General features: G+C 35.1%; 1 protein-coding gene across 1 annotated transcript in view; it reads left to right on the forward strand.

Annotated features, from left to right (window-relative positions):
• LOC144960240 (histone-lysine N-methyltransferase PRDM9-like) overlaps positions 1-16,777 on the forward strand; it is a 38,556-nt gene extending 21,779 nt beyond the window's left edge. The window contains exons 8-10 of the mRNA XM_078893248.1: positions 3,676-3,855; positions 5,917-6,019; positions 15,364-16,777. Coding sequence (XP_078749374.1) covers positions 3,676-3,855; positions 5,917-6,019; positions 15,364-16,562 — 1,482 coding nt within the window. The 3' untranslated portion in view covers positions 16,563-16,777. The remainder of the gene's footprint in view (positions 1-3,675; positions 3,856-5,916; positions 6,020-15,363) is intronic.
• Positions 16,778-18,225: the final 1,448 nt, after the last annotated feature.

The raw sequence follows: 18,225 nt of genomic DNA on the forward strand, positions 1-18,225 counted from the left end.
ATCTGAGTGATAAACTTCACTGTTTTGTCTAAGCCAAAATTGACCACATTGCCTGGTGGAAAGTAAGATTATCAGAAAAATAAATCCTAACTTCGAAGTACATTATGTAGAATCTTTCAAATCGAAAGTTCTATGATTGCTTCGCGTACATCTCAATTGACTCGCGTGTCAACAAACTGGTTGACCGTTTCTTCACTGATTGGGTACCTAATTATAAGGAACAATAGTGGTAAGTAATTAATTCCAGTGCAAATTAGTTTTCCGCCATTGTTTTGCTCAAACGTGCTTGCTGTTTATTGGTAATTTCGATTGTTATTTTTTCTCTTTGGATTTTTTCCATGCTATCTGCCGAAGTTTCTTCATTATTATTATAAATCGCGCTTCTCCTTAATTCAATGAAGTGGTCTGAAATCGTGTTTATTCTGGTTTTCTTTTTTCTATCATTAATTGATTGAAAATCAAGTGTTTGTGGATCACAGTTCAGACTTGTCGAGCATCGATAAAGATGTGAGGAATGAATTCAAAATTGGTCATGACTGGAAATTAAGATGATAATGATAATTGTTTTTCTATGTCAGAAAAATTCCAGAGGCAGGAATCGGTTTTTGTTTGTATTGTTGTCAACGTTTGAAATATAGGCTTTCTCAAGAGGTATGCACAGTCTAAGTCACACATTGGTAGAAGGAATGCAGTCAATGGAAATTAGTCATTGCCAGCTTCTTTTCAAGTGTTAAATAGTCTAGAAAAGGGATCATCTCATGTCAGTTTTACTCATACACATACTTATAATGTAGTCCCAAATGTTTATTAAAGCTAGCGGGTCCACCTAAATCAAAGTTCTGAGATCATGTTCCACCACCATTACCACCACTGAGTATGAAGGATAGGATAAATCATCAAGAAGTTATTTATTCTTTTATTGCTGAGCATTCACTAACCCTAAGCATGGTTCCACACTTGATAGTACTAGTCCAGCTTCTGTCTCAAGATCACAAAGCTCTGCAATCTTTAAAAATGGAAAGACAGACTGCCACATATAAATTAAAGTTTGGCGTGAAGGAAATACAGAGGAAACGATTAATTAGGAAGATAAAGGAGAAATATTGGGCCTCGACATGACGTTTGCATTCTACACAGTCAAAAGAATCTCCTTGATGTCTGAAAATCATTCCTTGAGCCAGATGATTGTGCGGCTATGTGGTCTTGAAGTATGACACTCGCTTTCGGATCAGAAAGTCCTGGGTTTGAGCCTCACTTGACGCATAGTTGAGTCTCTTCACTCACATTCTCTCACCATACTCGGGTGTAAAATGAGTACCTTGTTATTAACAGTGTTGTCTCTTTCTGAAAAAATTGTAATATCTCCTAACAGGCGTCATGTCCCGTCCTACATATTAAATGTTGCCATTGAAAAGAGACCCCTTCTAAAGCGCTTTGAGCACTATATCAAAGCTCCTTTTTTTTTTAATGATATAAATTGGTCTGAATCCTTATTGCCAACATGTCATTGACAGTTAACATAAAGAGTCAGTCTGCCACTGTCGATACTATAATTAGTACTCCTCACGGCAACTGACTCAGCCCAATATTATTCAACATCTACCGTCAAGCAGCCTTCAGAAATGTGAGACAGATAATCCCCGCATCAAAGTTCCATTCTATAGACTGTTCCACTATGACTCGCAGAGAGGCAATCTGGTCGGTGGTTGAACAGTTTTTCTGAAAACCTGCCTGTTTGTCCCGCAGTTTAGCATCTGTTGCATTCTTAAGTCTCTCTAGAATAATATGGTTGAAAACGTTTCTGGGATAGAGAGAAGAGTAATTCTTCGATAATTATTACAATTACTGAGGTCCTCTTTCTTTGGACGCTTGACAAGATGTCCTTCCTTCCAATCCTTTGGGAATGTCCCATCATTTCAGATTCTCTGAAGTAGTGGGTGAAGGCATTTCAGCATCTCAGCATCAACTTTTAGAGCCTCCGGTGGAGTCTGGTCTGGTCCAGCAATGCTAGGACAAGAAGAAAGAAATTGTTTCATGTTATTTTTTGGTGCTTACAAAGCTACAGGAAATTACATGCAGAAAAAGTTGCTCCTCAATAACCCATTTCGAAGGACTCTTTGGTTATTGGACCACAGGGCTTTTGAATTTGGCGACACTGCAATGGCATTGAAAGAGCTGCCTTCAATATTGAAATCAATAAATGCTCCAAATTTTGTCAATGAATGAAATTATGATGCTACAATCTGATCCAAATATTCATCCTGTTGAAGCTGAATTTGTGGTAGGCTAAAGTTTGTAAACTTGCCAAGTACCCTTCTGTTGGAAAGGAAGTGAGTGCATGTTTGTCTATTTCCACAGGTCCAAGAGTTGAACAGCCATTTAGCACCATGAATGATATCATCGCTAATAACAACACAAATTTATTAATCAGCACTTACAAAGCCTACATGTATACTAAATATGAATTGCTTGCTTTAAATAACACAACTTTAAAAAATTAGGACCGACCTAATGCAGTGACCTCACCTAGAGATTCTTCATTTGCATATCACATGCAAACAACATCAACAAACCATAATGCAGGCAGCAGGAAAAGAAAAATATCATCTGTTGATCAGTTACATGCAGCAAAACGTTCTCGTTGCCAATAACCGTGGAAATAATAAATCTAGTCATAATTTCATTTTTGTTTTCAAATATATTTTTTCCTTGAATTGGACATGCAACATTCGACAGTCGCAATATGATGAACAAAAGCTTGTTTTGATTTTTTTTTTTAATCTGAAGTGTTTAATCTCAATGGTTTTTGTAGTTTATGATCAGATTTTTTAGGCTGCTTTGTGTAGTGCTTATACCCAATTGTGTCAATCTATTTCACGTTTTGAAAGCCTAAGCTTTGATTAAGTCATCTTTACTTATATGAATGACATGCTTATTTAGCATTCTTTCTACATCAAATCAGTAGCAGTCATACTTCCAGTAAGAACATCCACTATTTTAATGTATTGTATTTTATTATTCTCCTTTCTTGTGATGCCCTTATTTATTTAAAAACTTCAATCTCTAGTTTGTCGGAGAGTTTCAGTCAAATTTTATAGAGCAATTTTGTTGTGTGCGCTTCATCCTAGCTGGCCGATTGCTGTACTATACAGGCAGATTTTAGGTTAATTTTGAAGGTATTTTTCTTCGATAAAGCTCAGAAAATCCTTTCCTGAGAAAATCGTTGGATAGATAAAACAATTAAGTGAAAACACGAAAATCATGCAGATAACGATTTTTCACCTTTATTTGCTCTATCTCAAAACTAGCTTGAGCAATGTACGATGGGTTTTGCCAAAGCAGCACACATATGTTGGTTCAAATATAAATTCTACAAGAAGAACAGAGTTACTTTTCTCAAAGAATCTGAGCTATTTAAAGCTTTTCTGTTTTTCATGATATCCTTTACTTATGAATGTTGCTCATTGACTTGATGCTAGTTATGTCAGTTGTCAGCAGCAGCCTGGTCAGTAGAGATTTAAATCATACTTTAAGGTGAAACTATTACACAGTCACCTGTGTTTTATCTCAATGCGCTTTCACTATTTAAAAATTAATTATTTTCATGGTTTTCCTTTAGTTTAATAAATATTCTATTTTAATGCTTCTTATCCCCACTCATTGATATTCAAATAGATTTACCAGAATGGTAAGCCATCTCACTTTGTCGATGCCAAAGATCCCAGCAATTCTAATTGGATGAGATATGTGAACTGTGCAAGGTCTGAAGATGAACAGTGTCTGACTGCTTATCAACATGAAGGAGAGATTTACTACAGGGCCCACTGTGAAATAAAAGTTGGAACAGAACTACTGGTAAATTGGCTTTTATATTTTATGTCATAAAAAGCCTGAATTGAAAAGGATTTATCTGTAATTAAATTGTTTGGAAAAGTATTATAATCAGTTATTGTTCTTTGAATTGAAAAAAATGCTATATTTATTATGTCTGTCCTTTATGATATACTATTAATTGGGATTTATGATACACATGTGATGGATATTTATATATCTTGTGAAGCAATTTATACTAGCGATTGCATTTTTAAAACATTGTAGAGAGGCTATATATCTATTCACAATATGAAAAAAGCATGTCTCATTATATGGTAAGTAAGCATATGTGGTCAGTAAACAATAAAATTGAAGTATAGCACTTTGAAAGGTGTTTAATAATAGTCCTGGTAATGAAACCCAACTTATTAACAGTCTGTATTGAATCAAAGCTGGGAAGAGAGTGTAGCGAATGAAAGCAAGCAGGTGGTGTTATACCATTTGTGATGTTTTCATTTTACAGGAAGAAATAACAACAGAGTGAACGAATTCACAGCACTATCCATCATGAAACCACTTCACAACAAGAACTCAATTGAGTAACAACAATGTTCCATGTCATATTGAAGAAACAACAATAAATCTGTTCCAAACAAACCCGTATTTCCTGTGTGTCTCACGAGTTTGACCCAGCACATTTTTATGGCACGCATTATGCATCCATGTTGTTTGGGTCCACTATTGTACAATTTCATTTACGCTTCCTTGAATTCTTTTTGCAAAGTTGGGATCCCATGCTGTGCTGACTTACTCTAGAATATTCCTAAGGCCTTATGGGTCTCTAATTATTTGAAAACACTGATACAGGTCATGTCGAATAAAGCATAAACTTGTGTTTGCTAAATGGCTCCCTATTTCATGGAACAGAGGGCTGTTTTGGGAGGGGGGGTTGTTTGTATTTTTTTAGCAAAATGTTTCAATTTTGTTTGAAATGATAATTGTGCCCTGATTTCTATTATTATTATTATTATTATCATTATTATTATTATTATTATTATTATTATTATTTCTTTACTCTTCAAGATTTCTTTTTTCTTAAAAACAGTCTGTTGGTGTTGAAATGATTATGCTTTTTTTATATTAAACCGTATTTGATGTTCAGGTAAAGGATAATGTCTTGATACAAAATATTATTGGTGTGTGTTATTTTATCAATGTCTGGATTGTTCGTTTGAAATTTTAAATATTTACCAAAAGGTTGATTATCTTAAATTTTAACTGAAGTATCTGATGAGAGATATGTTCAACGAATATCAAATTCAAATTCACATAATTTATGGGAAACTTGTCTTGTAGTACAAAAGGAGAGCAGCGAGTTTTGTATTTGGCAATTTCAAAACTAATGACAGCATGACACAGATGTTTTGAACATTACAGTGGACAACTTTAGGAAGGAAGCAATCCAAACTGACAATGCTCTATCGCATATTCCACAACCTTGCAACAATACCACCAAAAACCTTAGTACAGCAACATGAGATCAAGAACAAGGTGGCCCAATCTAAGATTCACAGTGCCGTTTTCCCGAATACAAAGCTATGAACAGTCATTCTTCCCCTCTTCTACACGCATATGGAACAACCTACCACCTATCTTAAATTCAATCACCACTACTATAGCACTCATATACATCCTGAAATGTAAAACATCAAGACACCTACATTTACTATACACCAGAGGTTGTTTGCAAATGAAGAGAAGAAAGAAAGGTACATTTAAATGATAAACTGAGATATCCCAGCCATCAGTTACAGTGCAATGCCTAGAAATGATCAATGGGAGCTAAATTTTCTATCAAGTAAAAATGTATGATGCCAAACCAAGATCCTTGGAACAGTGCAATAGTTTATGCAACTCAATCATCCTGTACTCTAAGAAAGACATGTTTTTGTTTTTTTTAAGTTGTTGCAGTAAGCCATAAAAATGTAGCTACTTCAAACTCGTTTTTTTTTTTTTTTTCATTTTGAAATAGAAAAATCAAACTTGCAGAACCATTTATGTCCATCTGATTATGGTTTTAATTGTGCTTATATACATGTGCAGGTTTATTATGGAGACAACTATGCCAAGGAACTTGGAATTGAATTACAGAGGGTTGGACATTTCAATAGACTGGAGAAACAGAAACAGTATAACCAAGATGATGGTGAGGAATTTTCATAACTTTTGGATGTCACACGACCCATTGCCGCTATAGGCTACTATGTCGGGGGATATTTAGATGCCAAAAATTGAATTTACAATCACAAATATGGGACAGATTTTTTAAAAATATAAGAAATTATGTTCTATTCAGGTGAATGAATATAATATTTTATACTCTCAAAACCAAAAATAATACGAATTCTGATTCATCTCAACATAATATTGCATACCAATTTCATCAAATAGGTCACATATATCACTAGGGTTGAAATGGATCTGTAATCAAAATTTTTACACGGTACTGTGTCAGAAAATAAGGGACATTGTTCTTTTTATTACAGTTTTGACATATTTTTGGTTTATACACAATGTCTAAAATGAAGAATTGAAGTTAAGAAGAATATTATCATTTATGAATTATGCAGTTTTTCAATAACCTGATTGTAATACTTCTATTATCTTTTTTATTAATTAGACCGATGTTCTATTAAGCGAAAAGAATTTTACAACAGAAAATCAACCTATCCTAACAGGCGATTGAACCTTATTATAGAGAAGGCTTATTTTTGTGATTTCTTCTTGTTGGGTCTGTCAACCACCATGACAACTTGAATTTATCTACTGTTATTTGATTTAGAATATTCTTTAAAAACTACATTATTCATTTTAAATAGTTAACAATTTATTTTCTTAAATTTCACTCCATTCGAGTAACAAATGTGAAATAATTATTTTAGGTTTGACAGTTGTATGAAAGTAGCGCTTTTGGATTCTCAAAATTTGTTATTACAATTGATCAATTTATTTTTTATAGCCCTTTGTATTTTATATAGTATTTATGCAATCAATTTATCTACAAATTTTCTTGCTATTTTTTAAATAGCTTGGTAAATTGAAATCTTGAAATAAATTTGACCTTGCCTAACACACAGCATGGAATACTCTATTGGCGCAAACCCAAATGACACAATTTATTTTTTCTTTACTTTCTGAACTTTCATTAGAAGTGATTTTCAAAACACTTCCCTGTAGTCAGACACGTATTGGAATATGCATGCACAATGTGGGATCTGTCTCAGCAAGGCCACTTTAAGAAGAACAAGTGCAAAGGGGAGCCAAGAGCTTTTGCGCAATCCAGGATGCGTCACTGAGGCCCTTTGGAAAAAAATGGAGAGTGAGCAGAAAAAGAAATGCCTAAAACTTCTCCACAGAACTTTATATACTGACTGAACTGTGGTAAATCTACCAAAATATTTCACAAAACAAACTGCACATACACAAAAAATTATATCAGTGTGTTCATCATTCCAACACACATTCCAACATATATAAAAGCAGTCCCCCCCCCCCCCTAAGAACCATCAAGGAATGGAACACTCTCCAACAACAACAAATTTGATCGAACATTTAACATTTATTTTTCAACTCAACGACTCAATAATGGAGAAAGTCACCACATTATTTCTTTAAAATCTGCAGTGATGGGCAGTTTACCTTTTGCAGATAAAGATGTTGAACTTGAATGATTATAGGAGGGGTCACGATAGCTCAATTGGTAGAACGCTCGCTTCACATGCAAAAGTCATAGGATTTGAAACTAGAAGAAGTTGAGATTTTTCTGACCCCCTGTCCACCCAACAATGACTGGGTAGCTGGGTCTGTTAAATCTGGTGGAAAGTATTTTACGATAGACCTGCGCCCTATCCAAACAGTAGCAAGCATTATTGTCCGTCTCACGATATAGAAATCGGGATAAACTCTGGCTCCATCGACCCAATGACTCTGAACGACAACTATTGTCAAACAATTCTGCCCTAACCAACAAAAGGACAGTATCTCTCAAAAAATCATAAAATCACTTTTTTTACTAAATCGAATCTCTGGGACATACGGAAGCTTACAAAGTTGTCAGAATGATCATAACTCAAATATTTTTGAAATTAGAGGCAATTAAAAATTTGCTTGAAACAGTATCCTATTTCAACCCCATCGTTAACCAACAAAAGGACAGTATCTCCGACGGCCGTATTCCGCCCCGTAAATATTGACGGTGTCCGTGAGCATGCGGTGGCGTCAACGAGTGGCGTGACGAAGATGCCGCCGTATGGCGAGCAATACCATGCGAAACTGTTGGTGACGATTTGATTGGTTGACGCATAAGTCGCCAACGCCAATGACGTCATCCGTAACATGACATAATAGAAGAGCACTGTAATTTTCTATCGCGTTGTTGTTTACATGAGAGAGAGAGAGAGAGAGAGAGAGAGAGAGACTGGAATACAGAGAGAGAAACACACACAGAGAGAGAGAAACACACACACACACACACACAGAGAGAGAGAAAGAGAGAGAGAGAGAGAGAGAGAGTCAGTAACAAACAGAGAGAGAGAGAGAGAGATGGATGCAGAGAGATATATTTTTAAAAATAAATAAATAAATAAGAGAGAGAGAGAAGAGAGAGAGAGAGGGAGCGAGAGAGAGAGAGAGAGAGAGCGTTTTAACGTGAATTCATTGGGAATGGGAGGGAGGGTGGGGTCTTTTGAGACAATAAACAATGTGAGTGAACCATTGTCTACTATAAGAAGTCACTGGAGTGCACCCAAAGAAAAAGGGGAGGAGAGTTTAATAGCTGACAATTGACCACAAGGGGTTGTGATAACGAGTGGCAGGTCCTAAATAACTCGACGTTGCAGCTCAAACAAGAAGATTCAATTATACGATTTCATGTAAGTCATTACAAATTCAGCCCAACCCGCTCCTCTTCAAGCTGTCATCTGACTCAAAATGGAAACAATGTAACACATGATTTGACCAGTCCCATTTTTAAAATTGCAATCTCATTGGTCAATATGTTTCCCATCATTGATTGGCTTTGACTTCTTTTGAAACGAATGGCTTTCTAATACTATCTCTACCTATTCTTTGCTCCACCCCCTCCCTCCTTTTCCCCGTTTGTTTGTCTACCTGTCTCGCTCGCTCTCTTTGTCTCCCTCGTGTTTCTTTCACACATACAACCACACACATAAACACACACACACACACACAGACACACGCACACACATATTTATATCTTTATTCTATTTAGCTCCCACCCTCTACAATGCACAAGCTCTCTCTCTCTCTCTCTTCTCTCTCTCTCTCTCTCTCTCTCTCTCTCTCTCTCTCTCTTTCTTTCTTCCCCCTCCCACCCCCCGTTCGGGGCGGAGGGTCACATAATTAATAATAATAATAATAATAATAATAATAATAATAATAATAATAATAATTTACCGTGTAAAATGTCAAAAATTAACTCCCTTAGTCTAACCGCATACTCTATATTATAGAATCGAACGAATGACCTTCACATCCGACAACAGTCGTGACATACCACAACGCGTATGTTTGACCCAGCGACATCTAAGTTTGACCTCTCCGTTGGATGTTAAAAGTGGAAATTCCTGCTTTTAACAACTGTTTGGATTGCAGTTCTTATATCTTTGACTAAATTATGCGCCCGTGATTAAAGACTAAATTGCTGCAGACACTGAGTTCAAAATCAATCTAATCTATGACAAAAGTTGCAAATATTCACGTATTACTTTCCACCAGATCAACATATCAAGCTAGCTATTTAGTGGCTGATTGGTGGGCAGAGGGGCTTTATAAACAAGTTATAAAAAATGAGAAAAAAAAACAGAAACCAAAACCATTACAAAAATTTATACAGCTGGCAATAAAAAACTGATCCCCTTGCTTGTTGGTCGGATGCTCAACCAAACGTCTAACTTAAGTATACTTATTTTTCATTCATTTCAACTAATTAGTGTGTGTGTGTGTGTGTGTGTGTGTGTGTGTGTGTGTGTGTGCGTTTGTGTGTGTGTATGGGTGTCGGTGTGACTGTCTGTCCAGGCGTTTTTTGTTTAGTTGTTTTTTGGGGTTTTTTTGTGTGTTTCTTTTTCATCGTCTTCATATCTCTCATTTTTCACACAGCCTTCTATTTTTTGTCCAAACTTTTGGAGAAGGTAGTACTGACACAATTATCTCATCTTAAGAACAACAGTTCAGTCAGCCTACAAACAGCAACACAGTACTGAAACGGCGCTTCTTAAAATCTTTTGTTATATAATGCGGATGCTAACAATATCAATTTATTATGCCTTTAAGATCTTTCAGATGCCTTTGACACAATTGACCATTACATTTTGTTAAGAAGACTAGAAAATAAGTTCGGCGTAAAAGGAATTGCCCTTAAATGGATTACACCATATTTACAGGATCGATGGCAGACTGTCGTGGTGAATGGTATTCAGTCAGAACAAGTTTTACTAAACTTTGGAGTGCGTTCTTGGCCCTGTCCTTTTTTTTTTCTGTATAAGCACCCCCTTTCTCGTGTGATATCCAGATTCAATCTGAGTTATCATTTTAATGCTGGTGATACGCAAATTTATGATTCAGTACCCCTAAGTAATTTACAATTCTTAATACAACGAATTTCGAGCTGTTTTATGAGATTAAATCTTGAATGTACCATAACAAGTTAAAATTAAATGATAGTAAATGATAGTAAAACTGAGATTTTAATGTGTGGAAGGCAAATAATTCACCTATTACTCTCGGAAATAGCACAACAGAATTTTCAAATAAATCAAAAAACCTTAGCGTCATCATTGATAAACATCTTTCTATAACAAAAAGATACGTGAATAACACCATACAATCTATGTACTTAGAAATGAATAAAATAAGCAAAATTCGTAATTTAATGTAGCAGAACTTTTAATTAATTCCCTTGTTTTATCTAAATTGTACTATTGTAACTCCCTGTGGGCGAAATTAGCTAAAGACAAAATATTTTTTTTGTTCATCTTATTAGCTCATAATTTAGGCACCTTTTAAATTTAGTAAGAATGATGTCGCCTATTTCATTCAGTATAAATGTACCAAAAGATTTCGTTCCATTTCATGCTTTTCGTTTCCTATGACAATGAAGATATTGATTTTAAAACAAAAAGGTATGTGTGTTGTACGTGTTGGGGGCGGGGGAAGGAGGAAATACCCTATTTTCCAGCTATTCTTAGGTTTAATTCACTATCACTCACTCACCCCAATATCGTTGTACAATGACAAAACCCTGATACACAATTAAAGTCTAATTTACAAGATAGCCAAAATCATCAATAAGCGTAAATTAAAGCTATTATGCTTAATAAAAATAGACTCATCTTGAAAAAGGAGTCAGGGTCTAAAAGATTGAGGAATAGTCTAATGTAGTAATATTATATCAGAGGCACGCCTACAAACTTGACGGAGATAATTTATTCATTCCCCTCACGCCAGGTCAACCACACTTAGCCTTGCCTCTCACTCGTCCGTGATGGCGAGTGCTCGCCCTCGCTGACGTAAAACGTTTGTCGATCGAGTTATTAGTATTTTGCTATATTCTTAACTGAGATACTGTTCTTTTGGTGAATACGGACGAGGCATTTTGCGTTGCGGTTAACCAGGGTGAACAGTATGTGAGACGGTCGTATAAGATACTGTCCTTTTGTTGGTTACAGGTAGAGTTATTTGCTTGGCTTTAACCAAGAAAGAACAGTATCTCAAAATATTACGCAACATATTACGTCAATGAAATCGCCGACTATCAGAAAAACGCAATTTATCATTAGCTATCATTTAATGTTAGAAGCCTTCCACTATGTAATAAAATTAAAGAGTTATGAATGAAAAAACTAAATGTGTCGATTGCGGCAAAACTGGTTGGATCTGGGTCAGCCCAGATACTGTCCTTTTGTTGGTTAGGGCAGAATTATCAGTGCAACTTTCCTTTTTTATTCTGAATCCAGTTTCCATAAAGGAAGCTTTGGACCAGAGGTGTTTAACAATTTAGTACGACAATTTATGTAAATGACTGTTGGGTGACAGCCTCACCTGGTTATAATTAGGATGTAGGTTATTAGACGAAGAAATGAGGAGGTAGGATGGGGTAGGGGGAAACACTGGAAACTTCAAGTGGCATGAAAAAAGATAAGTTTTGCCTAGAGATTTCAAATACTATAACTTAGCTTTATTTTCTCAACAAAAAAAGGCAACCTGTTTTTTCTTGTTCGACAACCAGTTGGATCAGGTCCTGATAATAATAGCACTGTACGGATGAAATATCTTACTTGTCACGTCTTGTGGAATATGCTGATGTCAGACACTCAGTGTAATAATAGCCAATAATACTAAGTAACACTGTAGTGATGAAATATTTCACTATCTGTAATCACAGTTTTTGTAATACGCTGCATTCAGACACTCTATACAATAATAGCCAGTAATACTATGTAATTCTATAGTGTGGGAATATTTTACATGTCAGAGCTGTCAATAATCATATCTTGTGTAATATTCTGTAACCAGACAATCGATGCAATATAATAACATATGTAACTCTAATGATGAAAATAAGACCCAACTCGGGGCTAAAAAGAAGAGACGAGGTCAAAATAAATCGACTCCAGATCGGACATACTGCCCTCACTCACCGCATCCTTCTGTAGAGGGATGAAAAACCCCTCTGCAGAAGATGTAACTGTGACCTCACAGTTCAACATTTTTAAATTGAATGTACAGAGTTAGAACAAATAAGGTCACAACACGATGAAAACAAGGACTTGAAGTCTCTGTTCCAGTCGGTCGATCCGCTTACAATTTTAAAGTATCTGCAGGAATGTGAATTCCTGCAGAAATTGTAAATAAATATTTTGAAATAAGAAACTTGTAACTATTATGATTTTATTAACATTTTATTACAACAGTACACGATTGAGCAGCTATGGCCCCTTACGGCCGATAAAAATTGATAAAAGACAGAAACGGGCGCCTAAATGACCTAAATAGTGTAAAACAAACAAACAAACAAATATTTTACTTGTCAGGGCTATCAATGATCATATCTTGTGTAATATTCTGCGATCGGAGACCTGTGCAAACACAACTTATGTTAGCCAAGGATAATTGGACTGATTTAAGGAAAAGTAGACGATTGCTCAACACTCATCAGGGCTGCCAATCTCAATAAAAGAAAAAGTCTTAGATTGCTTGTCAGAAAGAGTAAGATCGGAAGAAAAAGTGTACAATTGGAAAATATAACCATTCAGTCACCTCACTTTCTATCTTTTGAGCCATTTTGGAAATATTTTTATAAGTTTATGTGGGCAAAAATTTCCACAATCTTAAGGAAAACTTGGAAAATAAAATTATAAAGCTATGCAAATGCAAGCAAACTACTTAAACCTAACAAACAACAATTGTAAAAATAAATATTGCAGGAAGCTTGGAGAATACCAAAAATACCTAATGAGAAACAGAATAAAAACAGATTTTTACATTCAAATGTTAAAATTTGATTCTCATTTTTTTTAAAGCGTACACTCTGAGAGAAAAAGCATACAATCTTACAAAGGTGAAAAAAACATAAAAATATGCGTCAGTAAGTAATTAAATACCTTTAAACAAGAAGTCTACAAAAATTTTAAAATCAGCGTAACTTTGACAAAATTTTTTTATGATGTGGGATAGTCCTCTGTCTGTAAAAATAATCAATAATAAATCTGATACTAGACATTCCATCCAGGTGGACAGAGATGTGGAAAGGTTTATAATAATCTGTCAGTATGAATTTATTTATTTATTACAAATTCATGGTGTGTGATTTTATTATAGGATTTCAGAAATTCGTTAAATCTTTTTATTTTTAAAATCATTCTCGAGGTCATCACAATAGCTCAGTTGGTAGAGCACTCTTTTCACACACAAAGGGACTGTGATTGATCCAGGGTGCAGTTAAGCATGTTTTTGGCACGCTTGATGCGTAAAAATCTTAATTTAAAACTGTTAATAACACAAGAAACGTGATTTAGTTTCATTAAACCCCTTATCCAAAACCATTCATAAAATGAGGAAGTCGAAAGAAAGAAAAATAGGACGAAGAAAGAAATCAGTACAATTGAATTGAATTAAAATTGTCAACTAGATTTTTTCTGTTTCCAACTGCATCTATTTCAACTTTACTCCTGCCTCCTCCCTCTTTCTTTAGTTTTTTGGTTCTTTGTGTAATAACTCTTTATTTAAATGACTCCTGATTGTGGATTTATGGATATTTAACACATGCACAAATTAAATTATAGACCCCCAAAAAACAAAAATGGGTGCAATAATATAAAAACTGTGATGAGTGTTTATAAACCTGTCCCCGCAGAAAATTGCAAATGAGAACCCCAAAAATTGCACCCAAAATTTTTTAAAAATGCAAAAATTGCAAATAAACAGCGCACAATAATTTATTCTTGCTTTAAATCTATGACAAGCACAGTCCACCAATTTTAGTTGGTATGTACTGTGTCCATAAATTACATTAAATTACATTGATATTGACATTGCATACACAGAAAAGAAATAATATGCCAGGTATATACAGGGGATGCACCAGGATTATCATTATATGACTATATGCTACTCCAGAACATGGAAAATTGCAAAAAATTGAGGCAATTGTCAAAATTGCGGTAACGACGAAAAATTTCGACTGCAAGCTTCGCGATTTCCTGGAGAGACAGATAAACCAAATTTTTAATCAGGATGGTCTATTGCGAGACAATTTTTAAAATTAGGATCTTATTTTGTGGAGAAAAAAAAGGCAAGTAATTAAAAGATGAACCGGTTTGTAAGAAGGGTGTTTTTCATAGAACAAAAAATTATATTTCAAGAGAATAGCTGGTACATACACAGTGTGCTTTTAGCTATGTGAATTGCAGTAAATAACAGAATAGTGAATTTAGAGATAAACTAAATTTAATAACGAAATTAAAGAAAAGAGCGAGTAGGAGAAGACTTGTCATCAGTGTGATCCCTACAGACTATTTACAATTAAAAACATTAAACAATGACTACTGTATTTCATTCACTTATCATGTATTTTCACAAAAAGTCATATGCAACCAAACGTTTATTACATAGAGTAAATTTCATTTGATAAATGTCCTTTTTGCACTAGTTGCATTCTTACATCATCCATCAATGACTATTAACTAATAACATCCAAATCGAGTGGGGTGATGTATGTCAAGTACCTTATCAAAGGACACAACGCTGGGATGGGAGACATCATCTGATCAATGACCATATTCAATATCATTTGTTGTTTCTAGATAAGTCTACACAGCATAGTTGACTCACGTTTGCCTTTTTTTTTTCTGGAATGTTCAACATTCCATTTACTCCCTCTCATCTCTTTGCTTTTTAACAAAAAGAATTAATCTTGGTTGCCAGCATTCTACTACTAATATTTTTTTCTTTTTTTTTTCTTATAAATTTCAGATATTTTTCCTTGCACGAAGTGTTACCTTGCCTTTTCAACATCTACATTTCTAGAACGTCACTTGTACAGACTTCATTATGATGAGTATTGTAGGATGAATGAGGACAAAGGACACATTTTGAGGAATGGCCAGGAAGTTACAAACTTAATGCCAAAGACTACTAGTTTAGAAATATGTCCCGAAAAAGGAGTTGTAGAAGTTATTGAAACAAATAGGAATCTTATGTGTGACTTGTCAAGCCAAAATAATGAGACAAACATAGGGGAAAAGGATCAAAGATGTGCCACGTCTGGTCAAGAATTTAGATGCGGTAACCCTGAAGGGCACATGTTAATTCAGAATGAAGGGATGAAATGCGCTGTATTTGGTAAAGCATTTAACGAGAGTAGTCACCTGCAAAGACACATGAGAATCCACAATGGAGAGAAACCATACAAATGTACTGTGTGTGGTAAAGCATTTAGTGTGAGTAGTAGCCTGCAAAGACACATGAGAATCCACAATGGAGAGAAGCCATACAAATGTACTGTGTGTGGTAAATCATTTAGTGTGAGTAGTCACCTGCAAACACACATGAGAATCCACAATGGAGAGAAACCATACAAATGTACTGTGTGTGGTAAAGCATTTAATGTGAGTAGTAGCCTGCAAACACACATGAGAATCCACAATGGAGAGAAGCCATACAAATGTACTGTGTGTGGTAAAGCATTTAATCAGAGTAGTAGCCTGCAAATACACATGAGAATCCACAATGGAGAGAAACCATACAAATGTACTGTGTGTGGTAAAGCATTTAATCAGATTAGTCACCTGCAAACACACATGAGAATCCACAATGGAGAGAAACCATACAAATGTACTGTGTGTGGTAAAGCATTTAATCAGATTAGTAACCTGCAAATACACATGAGAATCCACATTGGAGAGAAACCATACAAATGTACTGTGTGTGGTAAAGCATTTAATGTGAGTAGTAACCTGCAAATACACATGAGAATCCACAATGGAGAGAAACCATACAAATGTACTGTGTGTGGTAAAGCATTTAATCAGATTAGTAACCTGCAAAGACACATGAGAATCCACATTGGAGAGAAACCATACAAATGTACTGTGTGTGGTAAAGCATTTAATCAGAGTAGTAACCTGCAAACACACATGAGAATCCACAATGGAGAAAAATCAATAGATTGATAATGATTGAGAAATCACAAACAATAATTTATATAACAATCAATCATCGAGTACTTTTCAAATCCTACAGTCACTGCTCGACAACAAAAAAAGATGTTGCAAACCTAATACATTTTGTTACTTATTACACTTGGATGTGATATTATTTTATTCATTATTTAGTACTGTTATTATATTATTTACAGTCAATAAAAACAAGTCTGCCAATTATGAAATAAGCTTTGTATTTGTTTTCTCTTGATGGGGACCTTTGTTGACCTCTCTGTGGCGACTGGGAAAGTAATTTCTTGCTGTATCTTTTCATCTATATATGTTTGACCAACCTTTGACCTCTGTATTGGCTGGGAAAGTCACATTCTTGCTGTCTCTTTTCATCCTTTGTGTGGCCAACCTTGACACCACGGTGTTGCTGGGAATGGGAAGGTCAATTCTTACCGCCTTGTATCATCCTTTGGGTGGCCAGCCTTTGACCTCACTGTGTGGTTGTGAAGGTCATGTCTTGCTATCTCTTTTCATCCTTCGAACTTCTATGTTTGACCAACTATCTTAGCTTTTCAGTTTTCATTATGTAGTTATGATTTGGCTTCGTACTAAAATTGAATTGTTTCAACAAAAAAAAAAAAGTAGAGCGCATGTTGTTATCAGAATTCGCTAATAAGTTACAAAATAATTCTCTTTATCTGTTACCCACTGTCTCTATCTAGTATTAGTTTTATATCAGGATGTACCAGATGAAGGAAAGCGATTTTATGATCAGAGATGAGACATTTTAATTTTTAGCTTTTTAACAATTTATATTCTTTCTTTTTGATAAAACAAAGGGAAAAAATATTATCCTGAACTGAAATGTCAAATTTCTGACTATAAATTCAATTTTTACCAGCTATAGTGGCATGGAGTCGTATTTGATTCATTTTGACATAATACTAATACCGGGCTGACTAGGTGGGTCATCCACCCGTCTCTTTACTAATGCTATGCATTTAGGTGAGATTTAACATCTGCCAGTCGGATATAGCGTAACAGAACACAAAACTATATATAACATTGAACGCTTATAGTCTGATTGATATATAATTTAGTGAAGACTTATCACTGAAACTAAAATGGCTGTCTGAAAACATTAGTTGAGCTGGCATGAGCGACATTAAGTTCGTTCCCTCTATACCACAGACCTGTTTTAGTGTTATCTATGCTCTATACTGAGATACATTCCAGCACGGTTTCCTCGAACACATTCGAATATCCAGATATTTTTCCTTATTATTCTTTAGCATTCCATTCCTACCTCGAACACGGGTTTCCTCGAACTAATTTCACCCAGTACCCAGCCAACATTAATTAATTAATTAAAGGAATTTGTAAGAAATGCGCCTGGTGATTTCGACCACTGATGACTTGTGTTATTGAAAGTGACTTATGTGTGTATCGGGTGCATGTGTGTTTAAGCAGGATAATACGCAGACACACAGCCACTCTTACACTCGGTCGCCGTTTCGCCTCTGTATATTCTTATCACTTCGCATTAACGCCACGTGCCATGATTTGATTGATAATATTGGTTGGCGACGACGGCAAATGACCTGCGACACAGCACGTACATCAACCACTTGTAACATATCAATAACGTAAATAATAACGTTCTCTTTATTATCATTCGTTC

The sequence above is a fragment of the Berghia stephanieae genome, chromosome 15 (genome assembly GCF_034508935.2).
Source record: "Berghia stephanieae isolate SIO BIC M18660-M18661 chromosome 15, UCSD_Bste_1.3, whole genome shotgun sequence".
NCBI classification, from domain to species: Eukaryota; Metazoa; Mollusca; class Gastropoda; order Nudibranchia; family Aeolidiidae; genus Berghia; species Berghia stephanieae.